Source organism: Haemaphysalis longicornis, unplaced genomic scaffold (genome assembly GCF_048455015.1).
Source record: "Haemaphysalis longicornis isolate Haplotype H1 unplaced genomic scaffold, Haemaphysalis longicornis Haplotype H1 scaffold_6, whole genome shotgun sequence".
Lineage (NCBI taxonomy): Eukaryota > Metazoa > Arthropoda > Arachnida > Ixodida > Ixodidae > Haemaphysalis > Haemaphysalis longicornis.
Window position 1 is genome coordinate 208,138,419 of NW_027526407.1, and position 24,930 is coordinate 208,163,348.

Genomic DNA, 24,930 nt, shown 5'->3' on the forward strand with positions numbered 1-24,930 from the left:
GCCTAAGCAAAAGGGTGGCGGGGTTCTCATTGCCATCGATCGCTCAGTGCAATGCGTGCGGTGCGCAGACCTCGAGACCCTAGAGGAATCAGTCTGGCTTGAGGTACGCCTCAAGAGGTGCGAGAATCTGCTCATTGGTGCATTCTATATATCCCCGGATATTTTACCTGCTGAATATAATCGAAAGCTCACATCTATCGAAAATGTTTCAAATGCACACTCCAACCATAAGCTAATTATACTTGGGGACTTCAACACCCCAGGTATTAACTGGAACAGTCTTTAATTTGAGCACAAAAATCTTTATGTAGCGCAGAAATGCACCATATTATTAGACTTTCAATCGTTCGCCTCTTTGCAGCAGTTCTGCCACGTAGAAAACTTCTGTGGTAATGTCCTAGATGTGTGCTTCTCGAACTTGAAAAAAGTTCAAGTGTGTGCCTCCGAAATATCCCTTGTGCACCCCGACAAGTTTCTCCCCCTCTTAATATCTCTGTCTCGGTCGCTACCCAGAATCGCTCTGGTGGTGTTGACAATTGTACAGTCCCGCGATATGCTTTCAGGCGTGGAGATTATGCTGGTCTGTATCACTTTTATTCATTTGCTGAATGGTCTAGTGTTTTTGAAGTCAATGATGTTGACGAACAGGTTCGACGTTTTACCGAAATCGTCAGGAGTGGCATGGAAAAGTACATCCCTTGTTATAAGCCTGTTCATTCCAAATTCCCCCACTGGTTTTCTAAAGAACTTCGAAGTCCGCTTAAACTTAAGGAAAGCGCCCACAAAAAGGCCAAGCGTTCTGGGCTTGACAAGCGGAAAGCGGAGTTTAGTCGGTATCGCTCACTTTGTAAAAGCCTCTACCGGCGTGACCACCAGCTCTATACAGGTTGTCCCAGCTATCATGCACCAAGATTTTAAAAAAGAGTAATGGCGTAACTCGAAGAAAACCTAGTGGATAATGTTTGCAGTACTGTGGAGAAGCGGGCAGCATTTTTTCATTAATGAGAATTAATTAGTTGTAATTAATTATCTAACTCGATAATTCCTGTCCTAATCACTAAAGTGTCAATGAGGCACTCGTAGGTACCCACGAGGGGCATCTAATAGCGGTATTTTCAGCGACGAACTAACTGCGTACACATTTATTCTGACTGATAAAGAAAACCCGCGAAATATGAAAAATACCACGTGATGGCGCGTCCGCGTGCATCGTAAAGCAACGCCCTCAAACGGGCTGCCTCCGAGTTAGCCAGAATGAAATAAAGAAAAGTAAGAAAGAAGAAATCGCCACCGAGTTTGTGCCTTATCTGCACACGCGCCTTATCAAGGTGATTCGCTGTGTCTTCGGGCGGGTAACACCGGAAGCAGTTGCTTTCAATCAGCTTATTTGGGGACGCTGCTTTACAATGCGCGCGGATGCGCCGTCACGTGGTATTTTTCATATTTCGCGGGTTTTCTTTATCAGTCAGAATAAACGAGTACGCAGTTATTTCGTCGCTGAAAATACCGCAGTTAGATGCCCCTCGTCGATGCCTACAAATGCCTTATTGACACTTCAGTGATTAGGACAGGAATTATCGAGTTAGATAATTAATTACAATTAATTAGTTAAGTCTCATTAACGAAAAATTTAGTCACCGCTTCCTTACAGTACTGCAAACATTATCCACTAGGTTTTCTTCGAGTTACGCCATTACTCTTTTTTTAAAACTTGGTGCATGATTGCTGGGACACCCTGTATAGAGTCGTTAGAGGCTGCTGCGTCTCAGAAACCGGCTGAATTCTGGAGGTTTGTACGCGGCCGTTCTATGGCGTCTAAAGAACACGTTAGCCTGCTTTATTCCAATGGTGAAGCGGTTGAGGATGTTGCCACCAGTTTTGCTCTGTACTTTCACTCTGTCTTTCAACTGCCAGATGGTAACGACGAACGCCTATCGTTTAATAATTGTGCATTTTTAATACACCTGTGTGCGATGAAAAAATTGTCAATGATAGCCTTAAACGGATGAAACTATCATTTTCCTATGGTGCAGATGGAATTTCAGCAGCCCTCATGAGGGCTTGCGGCAACATTTTTGTGCCTGTCTTACTTCCATTTATAATAACTGCTTACTTTCGGGAAAATTTTCTCGTGCATGCAAGATCGCTAGAATTTTTCCGATATTTAAGTCTGGTGATAAGTCAGCCGTTTCTAACTATCGCCCGATCTCACTACAATGCAATATGTACACCTCAGTTAGAATATGCTTCTGTTGCCTGGAACGGCATCTCCAAATCTAGTGGTGAATTAATAGAACGTGTAAAGAAGAAGTTTTTATCCATATTTAAGCACCTTCATCACAATCACAGTTTTCATCCTCATTCTGACTTACCCATAGTTCCTTCCATCCCTTCTTTGAAGTGCAGACGTATGCGTGCAGATCTTACATTTCTTCACAAAATTGTTCATGGTGATCTTTCTTGCGCAGACCTGCTTAACTCTTTAGAGTTTAGTGTACCACAAAGGCCCACCAGGTCGCATCGCCCGTTCTTGACCGCTGCACGCAACTCCAATTATTCTCCTATGCGCAGAACACAGAATTGTTAAAACCGCTTCTTTGAACGCCTTGACATCTTTCAAAAATCCTTTACAATTTACCGTACTGCGCTGTTGAATAGAGCATGCTAAACATCTATGATATCTCTGTCGTTCGTTTATCTTTTTTTTCCTTAGAGGAATTTGGTTTCTCTGCGGGTCTGCTTAACCAATTGATAGTTGCGTATTTTTGAAATTGTTCACTTATCATCCTTGTCTTATCATTTGTCTCTATACTCTTGTCAGCTTTTTTGTCGTTTTACTGTCAAACTTTGTTCTCTGCTTGTTGTGTGGTCTTTTAAATAAGCTGAGCCACAAAGGCATCTTCTTTTTCTTTTTTACCTGTACCGAGGCTCCGCCTGTGCTTTATTTCTGTCATTTTCACTACTTCAATTTGTCGCTTGTTTGTTTCTTGTAATATGTTTCTTGTATTTTGTTTTTATGTAACTATCCGTGCGCCAGCGCTCAGGCCTCTGGCTGTTCCTGGGCATGTAAATAAACATGATTGATTGATTGATTATTATTATTCAGGCTTGCTTGCCCTGCAGGGTGGTGTGTCTGAATTATCAGGATGGTGTAGCAAAAGCTGTCTGATTTTGAACCCTGCTAAAACAAAGGTTACCACGTACAGCCGGAACACCCACCGTCTACTGTTTTCCTACACTATTGAGGAAGCTCCTCTCGAAAGGGTTGAGGAGATTAGAGACCTAGGGGTGCTTTTCGACAGTACCCTCTCTTTTTCTCCTCATATTAGGCTCATCACCCGGCGAGCGCTCCGAAGCCTTGGAAATGTGTGTCGGATTACAAAGGAATTCTCTTCTCCAGATCCATTTCTAATGCTATACAATGCAATCTTTACACCTCATTAGAATATGCTGCTGTTGCCTGGAACGGCATCTTCAAATCTAGTAGGGAATTAATAGAACGTGTAAAGAAGAAGTTTTTATCCCTATTTAAGCACCGTCATCACAATCGCAGTTTTCATCCTGATTGTGACTTACCCATAGTTCCGTCCATCCCTTCCTTGAAGTGCAGACGTATGCGTGCAGATCTTACATTTCTTCACAAAATTGTTCATGGTGACCTTTCTTGCGTAGACCTGCTTAATTGTTCAGAGGTTAGTGTTCCACAAAGGCCCACCAGGTCGCATCACCCGTTCTTGACCGCTGCGGGCAACTCGAATCATTCTCCTGTGCGCAGAATACAGAATTCCTACAACCGCTTCTTTGAACGCCTTGACATCTTTCAAAGTTTCTTCATAATTTACCGTACTGCGCTGTTGAATACAGTATGTTCAACATCTATGATAACTCTGTCGTTCGTTTTTTTCTTTACTTTTTCATTCTCCATTGCTGGAATTTGGTTTCTCCGCGGTTCTGTTTAACTAACTGATAGTTGCCTATTTTTGAATCGGTTTACAGTGATTTGTTCGCCTTATCATTTGTTTCTATACTCTTGTCATTGTTTTTGTCGTTTTTCTGTCACACTTTGTTGCTATGTTTCTTGTGTGGTCTTTACAACAAGCAGAGCCACTAAGGCATCTTCTTTTTTTCTTTTTTACCTGTACCCAGGCTCCGCCCGTGTTTTATTTATGTAATTTTCACTACTTCCATTTGTGTGTGTCTTGTCGCTTGTTTGTTTTTTGCGATATGTTTCTTGTATTTTCTTTTTATGTAACTCCGTGCGCCAGCACTCAGGCCTTTAGCTGTTCCTGGGCACGTAAATAAACATGATTGTTTATTATTATTATTATTACTATTATTGTATTATTATTATTATTATTATTATTATTATTATTATTATTATTATTATTATTATTATTATTATTATTATTATTCGGCTCTCTGCTTAACTCTTCTTGAATACGGGTCTGTTGTCTGGAATGGAACTTGTAAGTCCAATAGTGACCGCATCGAAAGGGTTCAAAATAAGTTCCTTTCTATCTTTAGGCACCGTTTCCGTCATGTACAAGAAGACGCAAACGGCAGCATGTCTTGCCTCAAAAGTATTCCTTCCCTTTGGTGTCGACGAATGAGAGCTGACGTTATCTTTCTTTATAAACTTCTTCATGGTGATATTTTGTGTGATGACTTGGTTGCACTTATCAATGTCAACTTGCCGAACAAACTTTTCCGAAGATTTCGAACTTTCAGAACAGATGCTTTAAAGGGGCACTGACACAAAAATTTAGCATCTTGTTTTTTTCGTTGCGATAAGTAGCTGGTGACCTACTTATAACCTGTAGAAACCTCATTTGCTTCAGCGTGCGACGGTTGTTTAATTAGAGGCATTTTCAATGCGGCCAGTCGCAGTTTCGGTTTCAGCGAGTGCCGCGAAACGATGGATTTTGTGGATTTTGTGTGAACAAAGCTGACCACGTGACCGTCGCAGGGATATCACAGAGCAGAGCCGCCGTAGCACTGTCGAATCCGCATCGACGGCAGTTTCTGCGAATGCCCCCACGTACTGATCTCGTGAGGCGCTTAATTAAAAAGCGACCGTGGATGTGACGCAGGCGCTGCGAGTGCAAATGCTACCACGGCTAAAGAACGACGCGCGACGCTCGAGACGGTGGGTGGCAAGACGCGCGCTGGGAGCAGCCGGCCAGTCTGCCTACAGGTCCGCCTACAGATGTGTTCGGCTCAGCACTGCGGCGGATATTCGAGTGCCGCTCTCGTAAGCGGTGCAGATGACAATTTTTAATGCAACCCGCCATCGCATCATTAACTCCTTTCTCATGTAAGCCACTATGGTCGGGACTTGGGGACAATTTCGTGCAGCGGTAACAAGCTATCACTCGAGCTACCTGCGCCGGCCTGGGCCACTTCGCGGCCGTGGCCGCCGCCTGCACAGCGACCGTGCGGCTAGCTCAGTGCCTCCGGCGCGTTTTCGCATCCAATGGTAATAAACAGTAATAGAAACAGAGTGCCTGGAATCGCTGTAGAACTTTGGTCGCGGCCAGCTGCCCGATTAGCTGACGAAATCACGGCGCCTCCGCCGCCAACGATCGGGTCGTTCGTTCTCGAGAGCAGTAGCTCCGCCCTCCGGCCCTCCGATTGGAGCGGCGAGCTGGGCGAGCCCGCGTAAAACGCCGGTAGTGCGGAAGCGGCAAACACAAACTCGTGACGTGTTGGATGTTGTTTATTTATAATTGCGCGTGGTCCTCTGCTGGCTGCTCGGTTGCGTTTCGCACACTTCAAAATTGATTTTAAATATGTTCCAGGCTGTATTCGCCGCTGATATTTTGCAGATGATGTATATGTGTTCCCACCAATCTATCTCCGACGTTATCTCGCCTTCAAAATTTTGTGTCAGTGCCCCTTTAAGTAGACGACGCTCGTCCATCTGCAGAATACAATGTGCATATAATGAATATTCCGATCGTCTTGATATATTCCAGAGCTCTTTGTCTTTGTTCTCTAATGAATTGAAAACTGTTGTAGCTTAAGTGCCTTTATGTCATTTATGTGCCGTATTTCTGTTCCATATTTATTTTATGCAAATCATCATCTTGCTTGTTTGTTTTTCACTTTTCCTGATTTTGTGTTGCTTGAATTTCTGTCGGTTTAAGTGTCAGTGCTTGTAATGCTGAACTTCGTTTTTCCATTTTGAAACTTCCTAACATTTTGTTACAAAACCTTTGTTTTATGTGTATAATCTATCTCCGTCATGTTCATTGAGTATTTGCTTGTGTATTTTCAATTTTTCACGTGCCTTCAACGTTTTTGCTGGCCGGGTGTCATAGCTTCTAACACTAGGCTTCCTTTTTTTTTTGCTGTTTTGCATACTGGGATCTCTGTAACTATTTTTACCTTATTGTTTCTGTCATATATATGGTTTTCTGTGTTGTGTTGTCTTGATTTTAGTTTGTTTTTATGAATGCTTGTATATGGTGTACTAGTACCAAGACCCTAGGGTTGTTCCTGGGCACCAAAAATAAAGGTTGATTGATTGATTGATTGATTATTATTATTATTATTATTTTCCCCCTTTTTTTTGGAACTTCCTAATATGTTGTTAGAAAACCTTGGTTATATACATATACTCTATGTTATGTTGATTCAATATTTGCTTGTATAGTTCCTATTTTTCACATCTACTGAACGTTTCGCTGGCCGAGTGGCATGGCTTGCAACACTAAGCCTGCCTTTTCTTTTTTGACTTTCTGTTCTTTTTTTTCCTTTTTTGCTTTCTAAGATTTCTGTAACTATTTTTACTTTATTGTTTATGTCATACATATAGTTTTTGTGTGTTGTCTTGTCTTAATTGTAGTGTTTTTTTGTATGGTGTACCAGTACCAAGACCCTAGGGTTGTTCCTGGGCACCGAAAATAAAGGTTGATTGATTGATTGATTGATTGATTATATTTAATGATTGCCCTACTCTGTTTCGCAAACATGTCTGTGAGTTTGTATTGGTGTAACTGCCAACTTTTCTTATTCTGCATTTGTCTTTTATCCTTGAGTTCATGCACTTAAATGACTTTCATTCCGTAACTTCAACATAAGCTATACTTCCGTTTTTTTCCCTTTGTATTTTGTATTTTATTTTGTATTTGAGAGATGTGTACATTTTGTTTCGTGTGTTTCTGTTTCCGTGCGCCAGCACTAAGGCCCCCCCGGCTGTTCCTGGGCACGCAAATAAATTATTGATTGATTGATTGATTGATTATTATTATATTATTATTATTATTATATTATTATTATTATTATTATTATATTATTATTATTAATATCATTATTATTATCAATGTGCAAAAATAGGCCATCTGTACGTTTTGGGCAAACAAATGAGCGACTATATATCCGCCTTAGCAAATAATTGCGTCGTACCACACACCACAAGTCCACAAGGTTAGCAAAAAATGTGGAACAAAAATTGACCTTGTCGGTTACCTGTTGTCGTCTGCTTGACGCGAATAAACGAAACTCATAAATTACGCGCAACTGTACGGAGCACAACGACCAGGGAGACGTGTAAACAGTTGGTGGCGTTTTTCGCTGCATTAGAGACACTCGGCCACAACGCCTACTTACTTTGCTACCGTGTGAAGCCGCCGATGTGGTAACCCGCTTGAATAACAAGATTACAACAAAGTAAAAGCGTGTGTTCTATACAAGTACAGGTTGTCAGCGGAGGCCTACAGACGGCGGTTTCGGGAAGGTGAAAGGGGGAGAAATTAGTCATACTCAGAGTTCGCGTATAAATTGATGGCGAATTTCGAGGAGTGGCTAAAGGAGGAGGGCTCGTTTGGCAAACACGACAAAGTGGTGCAACGCCCAGGTTTGGGGCAGTTCTACCGCCAGCTCCCCGCAAGCATGCGTAACTGGGTAATGGACAAATCAGATGTCACAACGGTGACTCGAGCCGCCGAGCTCGTTGACGAGTTCTTGTGGAGTCGTGCCAGTGTAATGAGGGAGGGTCTGAAACGGGAGTTCAAACAGAAACATGAAAAATGGCAAAAAGAGCGTCTCCCGGGATGCCGCTGGCGCTAACGACAAAGATTTGAAGCACCGTGACCGTGAGAAAGTGGATGCAAAACAGAGTAGGCAAAGCATCAGAAAAATGTTTTCGAAAAGATAAATAAATAAATAAATAAATTCGTAAATAAATAAATAAATAAATAAATAAATAAATAAATAAATAAATAAATAAATAAAGACACAACAATGACTTGCTTCAACTGCCGCCAGCCGGGCCACGTGGCCACCGGGTGTAGGAATCCCAGGGTAGCTTTTCTGTCGGCAGGGGAAGATGATGTCAATATGAAGCTGCTGAAACCGTACATTATGGAGATGACGGTTAACGGCAAATGCTGCCGGGTGCTCCGAGATGCCGTGGCGACGATGGATGTAGGACATCCATCTTACGTGACACCAGAGCAGTCAGCAGGCGAGTGCACCTGGATGAAGCAGGCGGTTGAGACAAACAGCGTGTGTCTTCCGATCGCGCGAATTCGTATCGAGGTCCCCTTCGGGACACTTGACACCGAGGCCGCGGTGATGCCTACCTTGCCACCCGAATATCCGTACCTGTTTTCCAATCGGTCTGATGAATTGTTGCTTCAAAAGGGTTGAAACTTTGGGGTAGTCGTCCAAGCACTGACCCGCTCAAAAGCTCGGGAATTGGCGGTGATAGCGCCCAGTTCAAACGGGGTGGCACCCCCCAGTCAGTACATTGGGGAGACCAGCAGTCTAAGCGTGAAGGCGCCCCCGCATGCTACGGGAGTTGAGGTGACATCGCAAGGCCCTGAACTCGAGTAACACCCTGGAGACGAGGATGAGTTTTCCGACTTCTTAGATGAGGTGTTTGTCCCACCCACTTCCGAGAGTCTGCAAGAGTTGTTAGGACTAAAAAGAGCTGTCCTGATAGCTGAATAAAAACGTGACGCGACTCTTCAGAACATTAAGTTGGACGGAAGCGAAGGAGTTGCAAAGAAAAATGTTCTTTATCAGGAAACGCGTGGTATACTGTACAGTAAGGGAGTGCCGTTTGATCAGTTGGTTGTGCCAGAGGCTTATCACAAGAACCTCTTGCACCTGGTTCATGGCAGCGCGTGGTTCGGGCACTTAGGTGTAAAAAAAACTCATGACCGGCTACTACAAGAATACTACTGGCCAGGGTGCTTCCGCGACGCTGAGGAGTTTGTTAGAACGTTAGACACGTGCCAACGGCTGGCTAAGCCCTGCGATGAGGCGTGGTCTCTTATGAAACTGGTTCCCGTAATCTCCGAGCCATTTAGACGCCTCGTTACTGACACGGTAGGTCCTCTTCCGGCAACCTATTCCGGCCATCGTCACATCCTTACCGTCCTTTGCCCCGTTACGAAGTTCCCTTAGGCATTTCCGCACAGAGCTGAGCTCGGCGCAAATTGTAAGCCCGTTGCTGACCATCTTCGCTCGAGTAGGGTTTCCCGCATAAATATAGTGTGACCAAGGCACCGTGTTTACCAGCGCACTAACCACAACCTTTCTAGAGTAATGTGGGATCAAATTGCTCCACAGTTCAATGTACCACCAACAATCAAATTCAGTGGAGAAACTTGATTCCGCGATGAAGCGCGTCCTACGGGCGTCGTGCTGGGAAAGAAAGACCGACTAGGATAAGTGCGTGCCTGCAACAATGTTTGCACTGAGGACATTGCCTCACGAGGCGACGAAGTTTGCCGACGCCGAGCTAGTTTACGGTTGGTTCTGGGGATCACCGCTTCGCATTCTACGCGAGTCGTGGGAAGGCCGCGGGGAGGACCCCGCGGTGGTCGAGTACGTGCTTTCCTTTCTTGAGGTTGCACCATGCTCGGGAGTTGGCCGAGGCCACGATGGCTGAAGCCCAGCAAAAGGCTAAACAATCGCAATGCCAGGGCTCGCAAGTTTGAAGTTGGGAATGCTGCTAAACCCATGTCAAAAGAACAAACTCGAACTTTAATGTGAAGGCCCCGCACAAGTCATTCAAAAGCTGTCGGACACAAATTATGCCGCGAGAATTCCAGGCAAGCGGAAACAGCAGCAGGTGTACCACAGCAATTTGCTGAGGCCATATAGGCAGAGGGAAGTAATAGTAAGCATGGATCTTAACTTCCCGGAGGAAATGCCCCTCGATTTTCCCGAACTTGGGCCCGTGCCGAGCAAAGAGGACCCCTCCCGGGTCATCGAAGAAATGGTCGAAAAGGCAGACCTAGAGCCAAACCAGAAGTGTGACTTGAGGCAACTTCTTCGGAAATGTGAGGACCGGTTTTCAGAAAAACCCGGTAGGACCTCTTTCGTGGTTCCCCATATAGCGCTGACCTCAGCCCAACCCGTTCGCTCTAAGCCTTACCTCGTGTCGCCGCGTCAGCAGAGTATCATGGAAGCAGAAATAAAGCGGATGCTTGAGTTTGACGCAATCCAGGTATGCGAGAGTGATTACACTTCACCTTCGTTCTTGGTGGAAGATCCCGGCAAGGACCCCCTACCTTGTTACCGGAAACTCAACCTAATCACCAGGGAACAAACGCACGCCATACCTCACATTGAGTCACGGATCAAGAGGGTGAGCGGGCCTCGGTTCATTTCTACCTTAGATTTAGTTGAGGGCCTTTGAAGAGCAGGTATGCCGCATTCGTACGTCCGCTTGGGACGTTCCGTCTTGAGTTTCGAGTTGAGGAATGCACCCCATTGTTGTTCTGGCGTCACGGTCAAGGTGCTTGAAGGGATGGAGAGCCCTATCTAGACGACGTAGCCATATTCTCTCGGTCGTGGACTGAACACGTACGACGCCTTCGCGCCGTCCTAAATAGGCTGAGGGAAGCAGGCCTCACGGTCAAGGTGCTTGAGGGGATGGAGAGCCCTATCTAGACGACATAGCGATATTCTCTCGGTCGTCGACTGAACACGTACGACACCTTCGCGCCGAGGGAAGCAGGCCTCACGGTGAAGGCTTCGAAGTGCCAATTAGTCTAGCAGAGGTGACCTACCTAGGCAACGTGATTGGTCAGGGGCACCGACGGCCTTCCGAAGTAAAGGTAGCTGCGGCTCGCGATCTTCCACAGGTTCGTACTAAGACCGACATCCCCTCCTTTTTTGGCGTAGCAAGCGATTCATTCGAAGGTATTCTGAGTCAGGCAGCCCGCTCACTGACGCCCTTCGGAAAACTGTGCCACCTAATATAAAATACGATGTGAAGAAGGAGCAGGCTTTCAATGATTTGAAAAGAGCGCTGACGAGCGAGCTGGCGCTTGCAGCCCCTGACTACCTTTTGTCATTCTGGGCGACGCCAGTGATCGAGGCGTATGAGTGGCATTGTACCAGAAAGGGGCGACGGGTGGCGAGCACCCCGTGCGTTACGCCAGTCGGAAGCTGACAGTACGCGAGGAAGCATATAGCGCCTTCGAAAAGGAGTGCGCGTGTCTCGTGTGGGCAGTTCAAAAGCTAGCTTGCTACATCGCGGGCTCACATTTCATTATTCAAACTGATCACTGTCCCCTCACACGGTTGCAGACAATGTACGCGAAGAACGGGCGCTTCCTGCGCTGAACACTCGGTTTGCAGCAGTACACATTTGAGGTCCGTTACAAAAAGGGAAAGCTCAATGGCAACGCTGACGTCCTAAGCCGCTGCCCTTATTGTAGATATGGGCTCGAGCAATATGGTTTTTTCTTTTTGCTGAACTATTTCTTTTATTACCAATATTGAGTTCTGTGGTTGGTATCATTGTGAGTTCCTTTGTTGATGCGTTTTGCATACCAGATTTATTTTTATTCAGTTTGTAATCTCGTGTTGAGTGTGGCCACGTTAGATAGAGTTTTTAGTCTGAGTTTCTTTGATTTTCGAGGCAGCCTGGTGGTGGTGGTCTTTCAGGAGATTGTCCTTGCACCCGCTTGCTTTGTAGTTGTGTTTTTTGTTTTTCATGACTGGCGAGTGCACGTGAGAGAGCCATGAAGCCATCCGCGACATGGAAAATCAGGGGTGTTCCCTCAAGTATCTGGGCCATGACGCCGACCGGTTCGTCGTGTTAAAAAAATGGGTTACCCTCTGGAAGGACGGATTGAGGTGTTTGTGTGCCGACCCTAATCCTCTACCTGGGAGAAGACTCCCTCCTACACGGGCTGGAATCGAATGTTGTCGGAAGCTTCCCGCCGGCCGGAGATGCTGTTACGATCAGCGTATTGGCATTGTGACGGCCGTTTGCAATATTATAGTGTTCAATCACCCAATACTCCCGTCGTCCAGTTTTCGCCGGTTTCCCCCCCCCTCCCCCTCCCCCCGACTTATCGACCGGGCTTGGTGCGCAATGACGCGGGGGCGACTGACTCTGCTGCTGGACACAAGCCGCTTTCCGCGGCTTCACGGTAACCATAGCTACTGCCGGCAAGGCATGCCACAATGAGCGCGAATGTTTCAGGGAGGGAGGGCCAAAGCCGGGCAGCATTGCTATTTCGGTGGCAATCTTCAGCTGCCAGCCGCGCATCGTGGGGCCGCTTTGTTGTGGGTCCGAGACGCCGCTAGTCAACGAGCGCTCGACGCTGGATTACGTATACCAGGCCCAGGCGTCCTCCTGTCGCTTGAACAATTGCACCACCGGAGCCAAACGGACGCTAACCTGTACGAGAGAAGTGTATGTATGTATGTTTGTGGTTTATTGGCGCAAGGGTTTCTAAGACCAAAGAGCGCCAGAACTATGCTACGTGGTCTTTCAATAGTCATGTTTGGGCTTAAAAGATGCATGAAATGAGTATGACACATCCTAAAATACTGTATATATGGGTGTAGAGGGCCCGTCCGCTAAAACATGAAGATGTTCATAATGGTGGCTGAAATGGATTATAGGTGGGACGTGATGCACCTCGAGCCAAAGAGCATGCGACGAGAGTGGGCCTCCCGTGCCGACAAAGGAAGCATGAGGGCCTCACTCACTGCATGTAGGCTCTGAGGTCACGCACTGTACGAGATGAGTTTAAAAAAACTTGATGTCTGCAAGATAACTTAAAAGACTTTTGTTTGTAAACATGGGTTCATCTCCTAAAACAGTGAAGGATGTAGTGGAATGTTGTAGGTATATATTTTAGGGAAATGCCGTTTTCTGGCTTCATGGGGAACATCACAGACGCTTGGCCAACAGCATGGCGGCGCATGGTGCGGGCCATGCCTGCAGTGCCCCATGCTTGCCCCAGGGCGGCAGGGGGCCAACCAAGTTTTGCAACCGCTGCATATTGCGTGGGAAAGCGCGACATACGTGTTCGTTGAGCGCGAGGCAGCTGTGCTCCTGCGGCTCGGTTGCGTAGTTCCAGTCGTACGGCCCGTGGAAGTGGAGCAGCGCGTAGAGGGGCACGTCCGTCGACGCGTCCTCCAGGCCTCCGGCCTCGATGAGCAGCACCGAGGAGGCCGGGTCGGCCGACAGCCGGTTGGCCAGCACGCAGCCCGCCGAACCGCCTCCCACTGCGAACGATTGTGGGGTGCGTTTGGAGCCGTGCAGACCGATTTGCTGGAGCTCTGGCTGTCTCCCCCGCCGACAGCAAACATCCAGGCTGCCCAGGAAGCTCTCTACAAACACGTGCACCGGATCCCCAATGACATTCTGGAGTACTACGTGGATCCGGTGAATTGAACTTTCAAATTAGGACCTGGACTTAGGTCCTGCGGAAAATAAAGTTTGTTCTCTCTCTCTCTGCGCGAAACGAGACGACACGCGGTAATCATTCCAAAAATCTTTCCAACTCACCGAAAAACACGCCAAACCATCTGCCAACGCCCAACAAACAGACAAATCGCCAATCAAGCGATTAATAATAATCAACCAATCAATCAATCAATTGTTTTGGGGTCTAACCTTGGAACAGCCGGAGGACCTTTGTGCAGGCGCACGAAGAAAAAAAAAACAAGCAAAGATGCCCACGCCTCACAACTAATGCCATTAAAGGAGAGCGTTACTGACACACACGCACACAAAAATTACCCACTGTCGTACACCAGAATATACATGGACCCACAGAAAACACAAACACATGCATACGCACAAAAAGAAGCACAGTGCCTTGCAGTAAGGCATGTGACACCACGACAGTGGTCGTCGTACACAGATAATTTCAAAAATATACATTAATGATAACACAGTTTAGTAGCACGGAAACGGAGTTACTCAAGATAGTTTATATGTAAGAAAACGAGCATGGAAGAGAAAACCAGACATTGAATAAGTGGAATATAAAAAAAAGAAAGTCTTGTGTTGTCATCACTTCATGCTCAAGTGACCACGTGTGAACAGAGGATAAAAACGGTCACTTACATGGCAAGCTCACAGACATGTTGGCGGAACTGTGTCGAGGAATTATTAAATACGTCTAAATTATCGCTGTACTAATTGTACGTACACTGCAGGCGAAACATGGGGTACAAGTCACGCAGACAGCTCGGATTAAAAAACGTGTCGTGTATTCTGGTGGATTTCGGCGGCGCATGGAGTGTAACATGTTGCAGCATTTCAGCACAAGACACTGTGCCGTGAATGATCTTGAACAGGAAAAGAACATCAGCCTTAATATGTCTGGTTTTTAAGCACTCTAGCATCAGTACAGAAATTCGACCCTAAATTGTTATGGCTAGCAAAGCGATGATTGAAGATAGATACAAGCTTTTTCTGGACACTTTCAATATGCATAGAGAATGTTTTGCATGTGCTATTCCATGCCACAGAAGCATACTCGATCTGCGGACGACAAATAGTCGTGTACAGCTTGAGAAAAGAGCCCGGCTTCTTGAACTCCTTCGATAGGTGACATATAAGGCGAAGAGATCGGAGGACCCGCCGAGTGACCTCCCGGATGTGCGGGGAGCAGCTCAATTTACTGCCGAAGTGGTAGTGCTTCACCATTATTGTTACAGGAGAACAATATGCTGTCAGTTTTTGTAGTGTAGGTCATTACCTTAGTTTTTGATGTATCAAAAAGGAGTTTGTTGCGTGAGCACCAATCTGAAAAAGACGTGATCGCTCGCAGGAGAGAGGAACAGCTTGCGCTGTTTGAAACAGCCTTAACTATTTTGACATAATTAGCATACAAGAGAAAGTGACAATCATGAATTACTGAGGAAACATCATTTATAAAAATTGAAAAAAGAAGTGGCCCCAGAACAGATCCCTGAGGGACACCACTTGTTGTGTTTCTTCTGTCCGCAATTCAAACATGAATCAGATCCAACTAGCTGAAATTTCCTTTGTACTGCAGTTTATTTCTAGTTCTTTGAGCTCTTTTCCCTGTTTAACTTTCAGTTTTAATAACCCCTCAGTACTAGCAGCCCTAATCGTAGTGTCAGCCCGCAGGACGAGGACGGCATCGTGGCATGTTAGGTACAGTCGCTGCCCGGCGGATGTACAGGCCATGTGTGGGTAGCTGGAGCCTTCCCCTCGTCATACACGAAGGCTGAGTCGTATTGTGCGCGTAGAATGGTCGGGACAGCTCAGGCTGTACAAGGACAACCTACGTGTGGTGTGTGCAACTCCAGGAGGACAGCATGGCGGCTACCGGATGTACCAGGAGTGGTGCAGGACGGCGGACGAAATCACCGAGTTTTTGTGGTGCCGTATCAGACCGACACTACCGAAGAAGAGGAAGGAGACTACTTCAGTCCGGGAAGTCCTTGTGCTCTGTGACCAGCCGCTTGAAGAACGCCACAGAAAAACGTTGCAGCTCGGGCCAAAATTCTGCTTGACTCCTTCGATGACCCCAGTTGAACTTCTGGCCATTTCGCGTAAAGTGTCAACACAAGTGGCAGAAGAAGAAAGCCCGCTGTGTATCTGAGTGCGCGGACGTGGTATCCAGGGCAGCGAGCCCTACAAAAGCGAAAGCGCTCGTCTTGTCCTCTTCTTCTTGTGTTTCGTCTGTCGGCGCTTCAAACATGAATCAGATCCAACTAGCTCAAATTTCCATTCTACTGCAATATTGTCACGTAGCCAAAGACGACGCGGCTGTCTTGAAGGAAAAACAAGTTTATTGGAGCGAACTTGTGCTCCCCTAACAACTCAAAGAATACACAGGCGGCGAAATGTTGTGCGCAGACTGGTGTCGGCGAATCGAATACCGCGCGTCTGCTCTGTAGGCTTTTCATCTTTCGGCGCCAGTGTTTCTTGAACCATCGATTTACATCCAGAACATCGTAGATCAAAGAAGATTATTCTAGCCTAGTGACGTTAGGGCGAAACAGTCTCCTTATCTTAATGAGATAGCCAGTGCCGCATAAAAATAAAGAATGGATCACGCGCTTCGCTTGGGACCCAGATAACAGAGCCGGGAGCGGCCGTGCAGTAAAAACAAACAATAAATAAACAAACACATGCATGGTTCGCGGCAATATGGCGGGATGTATTTCTTCATACCCAAAAGCACAATCTCAGTAAAACGGTAAACTTGTTCATTGACATCAGATTGGTCAATGAGTGTCGACCAAGGGGCAGAAGAAAAGTAGCTATACAGCCCAACGTATTCTCCCCAGGCGAAAGCGTAGCGAAGGCGCTTGTTGCTGGAACTTACGGTCCGGTGGAGCATTGTAGGAAGGCAACAGGAAATCGAAAGAGGAGGATGAAATCTGTAGGGTATTACTAAAAAATAACAGAGCGCTACACACTAACGCCATCAAAGTTTGAAAAACACCGGTCCAGAATGTTTCCAGTGCAGTTTTGTATGGGATTACGCTCTGCCATGGAAGTGAAAGACGAGAAATCTAGTAATCCATTACCCTTCTGTTCAATGTGGTGGTTATAGTGGGAAAAAGTTAGCTTAGCTGGCTCTACTGAACGCCAGGAGCGTTAAAGTCTCCAAGGAGGTGGACCTTGCGGTAGCAAGGCGTAATAAGCTCCTGTTCAATGGAGGATTTGAACGCGTCAGGAGCTACATCAGGGGGAATCTAAAGAACACCAAGTAGAAGTTTTTCAGTTTTAGAGAGATGAATTTCAACCCATAAAGGCTCATCTGCATTCTCAATATCACTACGTCGCACCCACGGGAGAGATTTGTCGGCGGCAAGAAGGACCCCGCCCCCTTTTTGTTTGCTTCCCGTTAAGGCACGATCACTATGGTATACATGGTAATTTTGAGGAAAATAATCACTGGACAGGATATCAGGGCAGAAACAAGTTTGAGAGATAGCTATTACGAAAAACAAGAAGCCAGAACATTACCAAATAAGTCAGTTGCCTTAGTACGAAGACCTCGCACATTCTGATAAAACACGTTTAAACTAGTCATCATTGTTTTCCTTATGTGATGCGCTCAGAGCTCTGAAGAATGTCTTCGCGAAACATGCCTCGAAACTCCTTAAAGGGACCCTGCAACACTCTTTGAGCAGTGCAAGTAAACCTGCTCGAGGCTTAGCTTACACTACCAGAAATACCTACGACAAATATTACACGTGCACGTGAAGCGCTGAGCGCGCAAATTGCTGTGAAAGACGCAGAAAAACCGACTGCGCTCTTTTCAGTTCTCCTCATTATGCACCCCCGGCATGGCTTAAATGACGTAATTGACGTCATGGCATTTCGATCGGCTGTCACCGGTCAACTTCGCGGCTAACTTCTCGCATTTCCTGTGACGATACGCCGTCGTCGGCGCTGTGTGCGAACTTCTATGCCTTAACCTGTAGGCACGATTTTGCCGTTTATTTTGTGCTTTGAGTGGGCGCAGAGCTTGAGTGATGAGCTCTATACCTCCTTTCAACCAGACCACTTAACAACGAACGTTTATTGCTTCAAAAACGCCCTACGAGCCGGAGCGCGAGCTTGCGAACAGGCAGCCGTGCCTGCTTTTTTGTGGCACCAGGCCGGAAATAGACTTCTCCACGTTGCGGAGAAAAGGAGCATATTCCCAGGCCTGTGTTATCAAACACCGCAGAAAAGAACGCCGCGAGCCGCCACTCTCTCCGGGAGGTTAGAACGAGGGCGGTCGCAGCTCAGCTACGCTAAAGCGTTTCCCCCCTACAAACACCTCCGCATCCAGCCGCAGCAATACAGCCCCGGCCACCGACGCCGAAACACGCAGGGGACCTCCTGACCAAGTTTCATTAACCGCTGAGCCCCCGTTTCTTCATGAGTGGAGTGCAAATCATCGACCACGCCGGCACGTCCTCCTAGGCCTAACCGGCGCTTCGGCGAACCCGCGTTTGTGTGGTAACGGTAGCGTGCCCCTTCGATGATCGCCCGCCTTGGCCAAGTCATGGAGGTCGGGGTCGAAGGGGAGCAGCTCGCTCCTGAGGACTTCCAAGAGGACGACTGGCAGCATATACATCGCGCGTTCCAGGAGAACATCGACAAAAGCAAGACCATTCAAGCCCCCAGCAAGCAGCAGCCGGCGCACCAGCCGAAGATGCGCCGAGATAACCAGCGGAGATCGCCGAGAGCCAATCTAGGGGAAAGAGACAACAAGGGAAAGAGACAAAGAGATAACTGCGATCTCAATGCTTGCTGTCTTATCACGACCAACCATGTCGACACTATCTTTCTTTATCTTACCAGTGAATCAGAGGTAATTCGTATTTTCCAGGAGATTAACAATAGCACTACCTGTGATGCTGACGGCCTGCATATTAAACCAGCCAAGTTTGTCATTAATCTTGTGCTCCAGTATTAGTTTATGTTTAAATCTATGCCTATCATCAGGAACCTTTCCTCAAAAAATGCAGGTGGCGAAGGTTCTTGCATTGTTCAAAAAAAGAAATAGAGCATCGGTATCTAACTACAGGCCGATTTCAATACTTCCTATCTTTTCTAAAGCTTTGGAAAAATGATCTTTAATCGCCTATCCAACTTTCTGGAAAAGAACTCAATGTTATCGAATTGTCAGTATGCATTCAGAAAACGTAGGTCGACACATCTAGCGTTACTTGAGCAAAAAGAATTCATTCTGAAAAACATTGAAAAACGACAACTTACATTAGGTGTTTTAATCGACTACAGCAAAGCCTTCGATAGTATAAATCATAAACTACTGCTCGAAAAAATGCGTTACTCTGGTATCCGCGGCATAGCTCTAGAACTTATAACGTCATACTTAGGTCACAGAAGCCAATTTGTTCAGGTAAATAATCTTCGCTCTAAAATCAGACAATTGTACTTAGGCGTACCACAAGGCAGTATTTTAGGGCCCCTTCTCTTCAACATGTACATTAATGACATCGTGAACGTTGACACTAATACAAAATACATAATTTACGCTGATGATGTTACTCTCCTTGTTTCATCTTGTGATGTCATGCAGTTGGTACAAACCGCTAATGAAGTGCTTGAAAAAATACACAGATGGTCAGCGGACAACGGCTTAAGAATTAACGTAGATAAAACGAAAGCGATGGTTTTTCAATCAAAAAACAGAAATATCCTTTTACCGGCTGATATAATGTTAAGCCACTCCAAAATTGAACTGGTGATGTCTGCTGCAAAAACGCTAGGTGTTTTTTTCGACCAAGACAAGTCTTGGAATACATACATTAATTTTCTCGCAGGGCAACTTTCGCGCATAGTTGGAATGGTATATTCTGTACGTGACCTTCCGTATAAAGTCAAGTTACTGTTGTACAATTCACTATTTTTAAGTAATTTTAACTATTGTTGTCTCGTGTGGAGCACAACTTCTGCAACTAATATAAATAGGTTATTTTTGCTACAGAAAAAAATTATTCGGCTTCTATGTAATGCACGTTACGATGCTCCTACTGCCCCTTTGTTTAGTAAACTTTGTCTACCTAAGATTCAGGACCTGCTTAAGTACCGCTTAGCCTACACATATACTCTAGAACGCAAAAACAATACCAAGAACATTTCGTTGATAGCTAATCTTCAAATTAATCATACGCCCTATCCGACTAGACTGTCTGAACGTTGGAAAGTTCCTCGCCCACGTACAAACTACACTTTGCAGATGATTGGGTATACCCTTCCGAAGTTGTTGAACGGACTTGCATTTATTGACTTTGATATTGACTCATGTACAAAATCTATGCTCTTTAACTTGCTTGTTCGAAAAGACTATGATGTTTGGGAATAGTTCCTTGCTGTGTTTGTGCGGTTTGTTGCGTATATTTTTTTATCGCTACTGCCTTCACGTCCTTCTATCCACTTATTGATGCGCTATCTATTGTAGTTTTGAAAATATTGTATTTTCCGTGCTAGTTTTGTTTGTCACCCACAAGTGGTGTCTATGTACTGCTTTTTGTTTGTTTGTTTTCCCCGCCGCTGTTGTTGTTTATGTTGTTTCATTTGTTTCTGTTGACCATGAAGGATGTAGGGCTTCGTCAAGTTGCTGAGTGCAGCTTTTTACCCTATTTTCCGCCATAACGGTGTACGTTTATGGAAATAAACTTCAACTTCAACTTCAAAATCGTCTTCTGCCCCAGGGGTGAACTAGATCTGAAATCCACCAGCAGCGTTCACATCACAAATGCGATCTACACAGCCGCAGGAGTTTCTAGCATAAGCGCTGAGCAGATACGCACACAGCCCATCTCGAACTGCTTCATCGCTTGTACGGATCTACCGGTTCTCTCCTCCTTCGTCAAGTTTATCCGCATTAAGGACCAAACCTTGGAACTGCGGAGTCATGTCACCGCCCCGTCGCGCACAGTGATTGGCATCGTGTTCAAGAATCCTGATGACGAATCTCCGGGCGACATCCCGACAGCATTCAAAGATCACAACCCTGACTTCTACGTTCTAATTGCCACGAGGATGGGATCTTCCAAATCCATTCAAATTCTTTTTCAAGCACTGTAGTACCATACTGGGTCCGATACCGACAAACGACCCAACGCTGCTACCGCTTCCGCTGGAAAACAAAGGCCTGCCCGCACTGCTTGAAAGTAGGCCACCGGCGAGACGTGTGTCCAGCGGCTGAGACTCGCTGCCACACCTTCGGCATAGTAAACCCTACCGACGGACACCCGTGCACCCCCAGGTGTGTGATCTGCAATAGACAGCACCTGACCGGGGCAGTAGACTGCGAGCATAGATTCCAGCCCCGACGGAGACTCCAACCATCGTCGCAAGACGGAAGACAGCCACAGCGACAAGAACGCCAATCGAGGTCACCGCCAAGTTCAAGTCAACCCTGAAAAACCCACCAGAATGGCCCAGCCTGCCGGAGCGAGAGAGAGGTCGCTCGATATCTTGATCTCCATCCGGCACTAGGGCCACATCCAAGTCCCCACTGCGGAGCCAATCGAGATCGCCGCAGTCAACAACCGCCGGCGACAAACTTCCAAGGGGAGGGACAAGACGCCACCGCCAGCGTCAACAGCAACCGCCTACAAACAGGTGAGCTGGGGCAGCGTGGCAACCCACCGTTCCTCGAACAACACCCCTCCTTCCCAGCCTACCCAAATCCCTGCAGAGTTTCGGCTGGAAATAGGTAGTCTTGAAGCGGAAGTTACGCAGAGCATCGCGAAGCTATTACAAGGTAATGAAGACTTGCCGGACCAAAATAAAGCCCTCTGTGTACAACTGACCACTCCGGCAGACCCCTCTGGTACAGATGTTAATTCACACCCCCCCCCCCCAAAAAAAAAAGAAACGTGCTGTCGAAACCTCCCTCCCTGATCTAATAACAATATTTCTAAACAAGTGCGAAACCACGAAAAACTTAATTCCTGATGTATATAGCCCACCGCGGAACCGCGACCATATATTTAACCTTCTTTTCACTCTCACACGCGGGGAAGTGGAACCGCATGCGCTAGTGGTGGTAGGAGATTTTAATGCCCCACATACCGCCTGTGGCTCCAGATGCAGTAACAAAAAAGGAACGGACCTCTGGGAGCAAATACAGCTACACCACTTTAGCATTCTTACTGACTCCGTTTTAGCCACAAGGATAAGTAACAGCGTCCAAGTTGACACTGCCCCAGATCTTACCTTCGCACTACATACGAGACGCGAAGAGTGGAACGTTACTGGTACCGCACCCTCGTCGCGATCACTTTGTTATCGAGATAGTAATTAAGCACACGACGAAAATCAAACACACTCCCCGTCAGGCAACACTAGTCGAGTGGGACGAATACCAATTTCTTTGAAACAGCAATGCTGATGACGCTCCAATATAAAACAGACACGTGGACGGAACAACTGCCAATAGACATAAAAACCGCCACAAAAAAGCTTGATCAGGACATCCCATTCTTAACCATTTATGCCAGGATTGCCTACCTCTGGGAGGCCTACAAAAGCATCCAGAAGCGCTGGCGCAGACACAACCGCAAGCTTAAGTTGCGCATGACCTCACTGGAAAGGGAAATAGCAGCACACGCCACCGAACTCGCGCGAGAACAATGGGACCAAATTTGCGACAAGCGTCAGGAAAATCTAGGTGTAGTGATGGCGTACAGCATAGATCCGCATATTGTTACTACCAAATCACCATGCAAATATCTTGGCGTTGTTCTGTCGCATGATTGTTCATGGAATGCCAATGTTGATCACGTTGTTGGTAAAGCGGCAAGGGCTCTAAACTTTATTCAGAGGATTCTAAGGTGTGCACCCCCAAAAATGAAAAATACCGCCTACCTCTCATGCATAAGACCGATTTTGGAATGCGCACGCCCTGTGTGGGAGCCCATACAGGCCAAATTGATTGATAAGTTTGAAAAATTTTAGAACAGAGCTGTTCGATTTGCTTTAGGGCGGTACAAGCGGAGAGACAGCTGTGCTGTCATGAAAGCTGAATTGGGTTGGGAATTGCTCTCTTCGCGCAGGAAAAAACTGCGTTTGCAGTTTCTCTTTTCTGTCTTTCCTGGGCAGACTGGAATTCACCGTTATAACTATTTCACTTAACCCAGTTACATATCTAGTCGTAATGACCACCGACACAAAGTGAAACAGTACCGTGCAAGAACGACCATGTTTTACAATTCCTTTATTTAAGGATCATCAGAGATTGGAACCGGGTTGTTGATCACTTCGAGTTGTTGATCAATTCGCTTTCGCGCTACTAACGACTAGCCTCCTGGTTAGCTCAGTTGGTAGAGCGACTGCTCCGGTTAAGCAGTGGTCCCGAGTTCGAATCCTGGACCAGGACGAATTTTTCTTCAACTGCGAAGTTTCTGAGAAAGCTGTATAGCTTTCCTTTGTAGCCGTATGTATGGCTGCATTTAGGTGGATGTCAAACTTTCCTTCACAGAAACTTACTACACCTTGCGGATTTCCCCTAAATCTGGTCGATTAACAAGTGTCCTTCACTTCGAGTTGTTGATCAATTCGCTTTCGCGCTACTAACGACTTGCCTCCTGGTTAGCTCAGTTGGTAGAGCGACTGCTCTGGTTAAGCAGTGGTCCCGGGTTCGAATCCTGGACCAGGACGAATTTTTCTTCAATTGCAAAGTTTCTGAGAAAGCTGTATAGCTTTCCTTTGTAGCCGTATGGCTGCATTTAGGTGGATGTCAAACTTTCCTTCACAGAAACTTACTCCACCTTGGGGATTTCCCCTAAATCTGGTCGATTAGCAAGTGTGCTGTATGAACGAACAATTGTTTTATTCCAGTCTGTAAGCTTTTTTTTGGCAAAGCGGACCTGTCACTGAATATATAATATATAAAGAATGAAACATGGCAGCTTCTCAGGCACCTGATCGATCATAACCACAGCAAACTGAGCAGAGAAACCGTATAACACAGGTCATGCATAATTACCCAGGATCCGATACCGAACTCCTTGACAAATTCGTGAGACATATTTGCCCCGAGTCCTAGCCCCAAGCTGCCAAATTTCACAGGCCTCCCGAATTCTGAAATGGACCGAGACATCCCGGAAGCGGAGCTCAGGGCGGCCATCGCAAAACTTCGCACCAACTCAGCTCCTGGCCCCGATGACGTAACTAATAAAGCACTCCGCAATCTGGATGACAAATCGATTGCATACCTAACGCATTACATGAACGAGTGCAGGAGATCAGGCACCCGACCTCGGTCGTGTAAACATGTCAAGGTATTTCTGATTCCAAAGTCGAACAAACCTCTCGCACTCGAACATCTACGCCCTATTTCACTTACATCCTGTCTCGGTAAGCTCATGGAGCACATCATACACACCCCCCTGTCAAATCACGTCATAGACACAGATCAATTCCCCCGTACCATGATAGGTTTCCTAGCCGGTTTATCTACACAAGATGTGATGCTCAGAGTCCATCATCACGTCATACGACGTTCGCCTGACAGGTTATACTCATCGGCAGTGCTAGCGCTAGATCTGACCAAGGCCTTTGACAACGTTGGCTATGGGGCCATCCTCAAAGGCAGGCAATCGATCAATCCTGGAGTACGCACCTATAATTACACCAAAGACTTTCTCTCAGACAAGACGGCTGTCATACACGTGGGTGACCTCGTAACCCCCATTTTCTCGGTTGGAGGAAGGGGCATTCCTCAAAAAGCCGTTCTTTCCTCACTCCTGCTTAATCTGGCCATCCTGAAAATCCCGAAGAGACTAGAAGAAATTCCATCATAACCTCTACACAGATGACATCACTCTGTGAGGCAACACAGGTAGCGATGCACAAATTGAGGAAATCCTGCAGATGGGCATTGACATCGTCACAGAGGAAGCTGGAAGAGTGGGACTGTCCTTCTCTCGATCTAAATCCCAGCTGCTTTTACTTCCGTCGCCGGCTCAAAGACCACCTCAGAAACCAAACACCGGGCTCCACATAAACGGCAAACCGATCCCAGAGGTCCCGATGATCCGACTCTTAGGACTAAGAATACAAAACAACCGCAAAAATGACAGCTCCATAAACCTAATGAATCGAGCCGTGGACCAGATGGCCCGACTTGACAGCAGGGTCACCAACCGCCATAAGGGTCTTACCGAAAGGGAGAAAGATCGCATTCTCCAAGCCTTTGTCATAAG

At 46.4% G+C, this 24,930-nt stretch overlaps 1 protein-coding gene across 1 annotated transcript in view; it reads right to left on the reverse strand.

The window, feature by feature from the left end:
- LOC144141318 (oxygen-dependent choline dehydrogenase-like) overlaps window positions 1-24,930 on the reverse strand; it is a 145,585-nt gene that overhangs the window by 102,197 nt on the left and 18,458 nt on the right. The window contains exon 3 of the mRNA XM_077672890.1: window positions 13,286-13,488. Within this exon, the coding sequence (XP_077529016.1) occupies window positions 13,286-13,488 (203 nt within the window). The remainder of the gene's footprint in view (window positions 1-13,285; window positions 13,489-24,930) is intronic.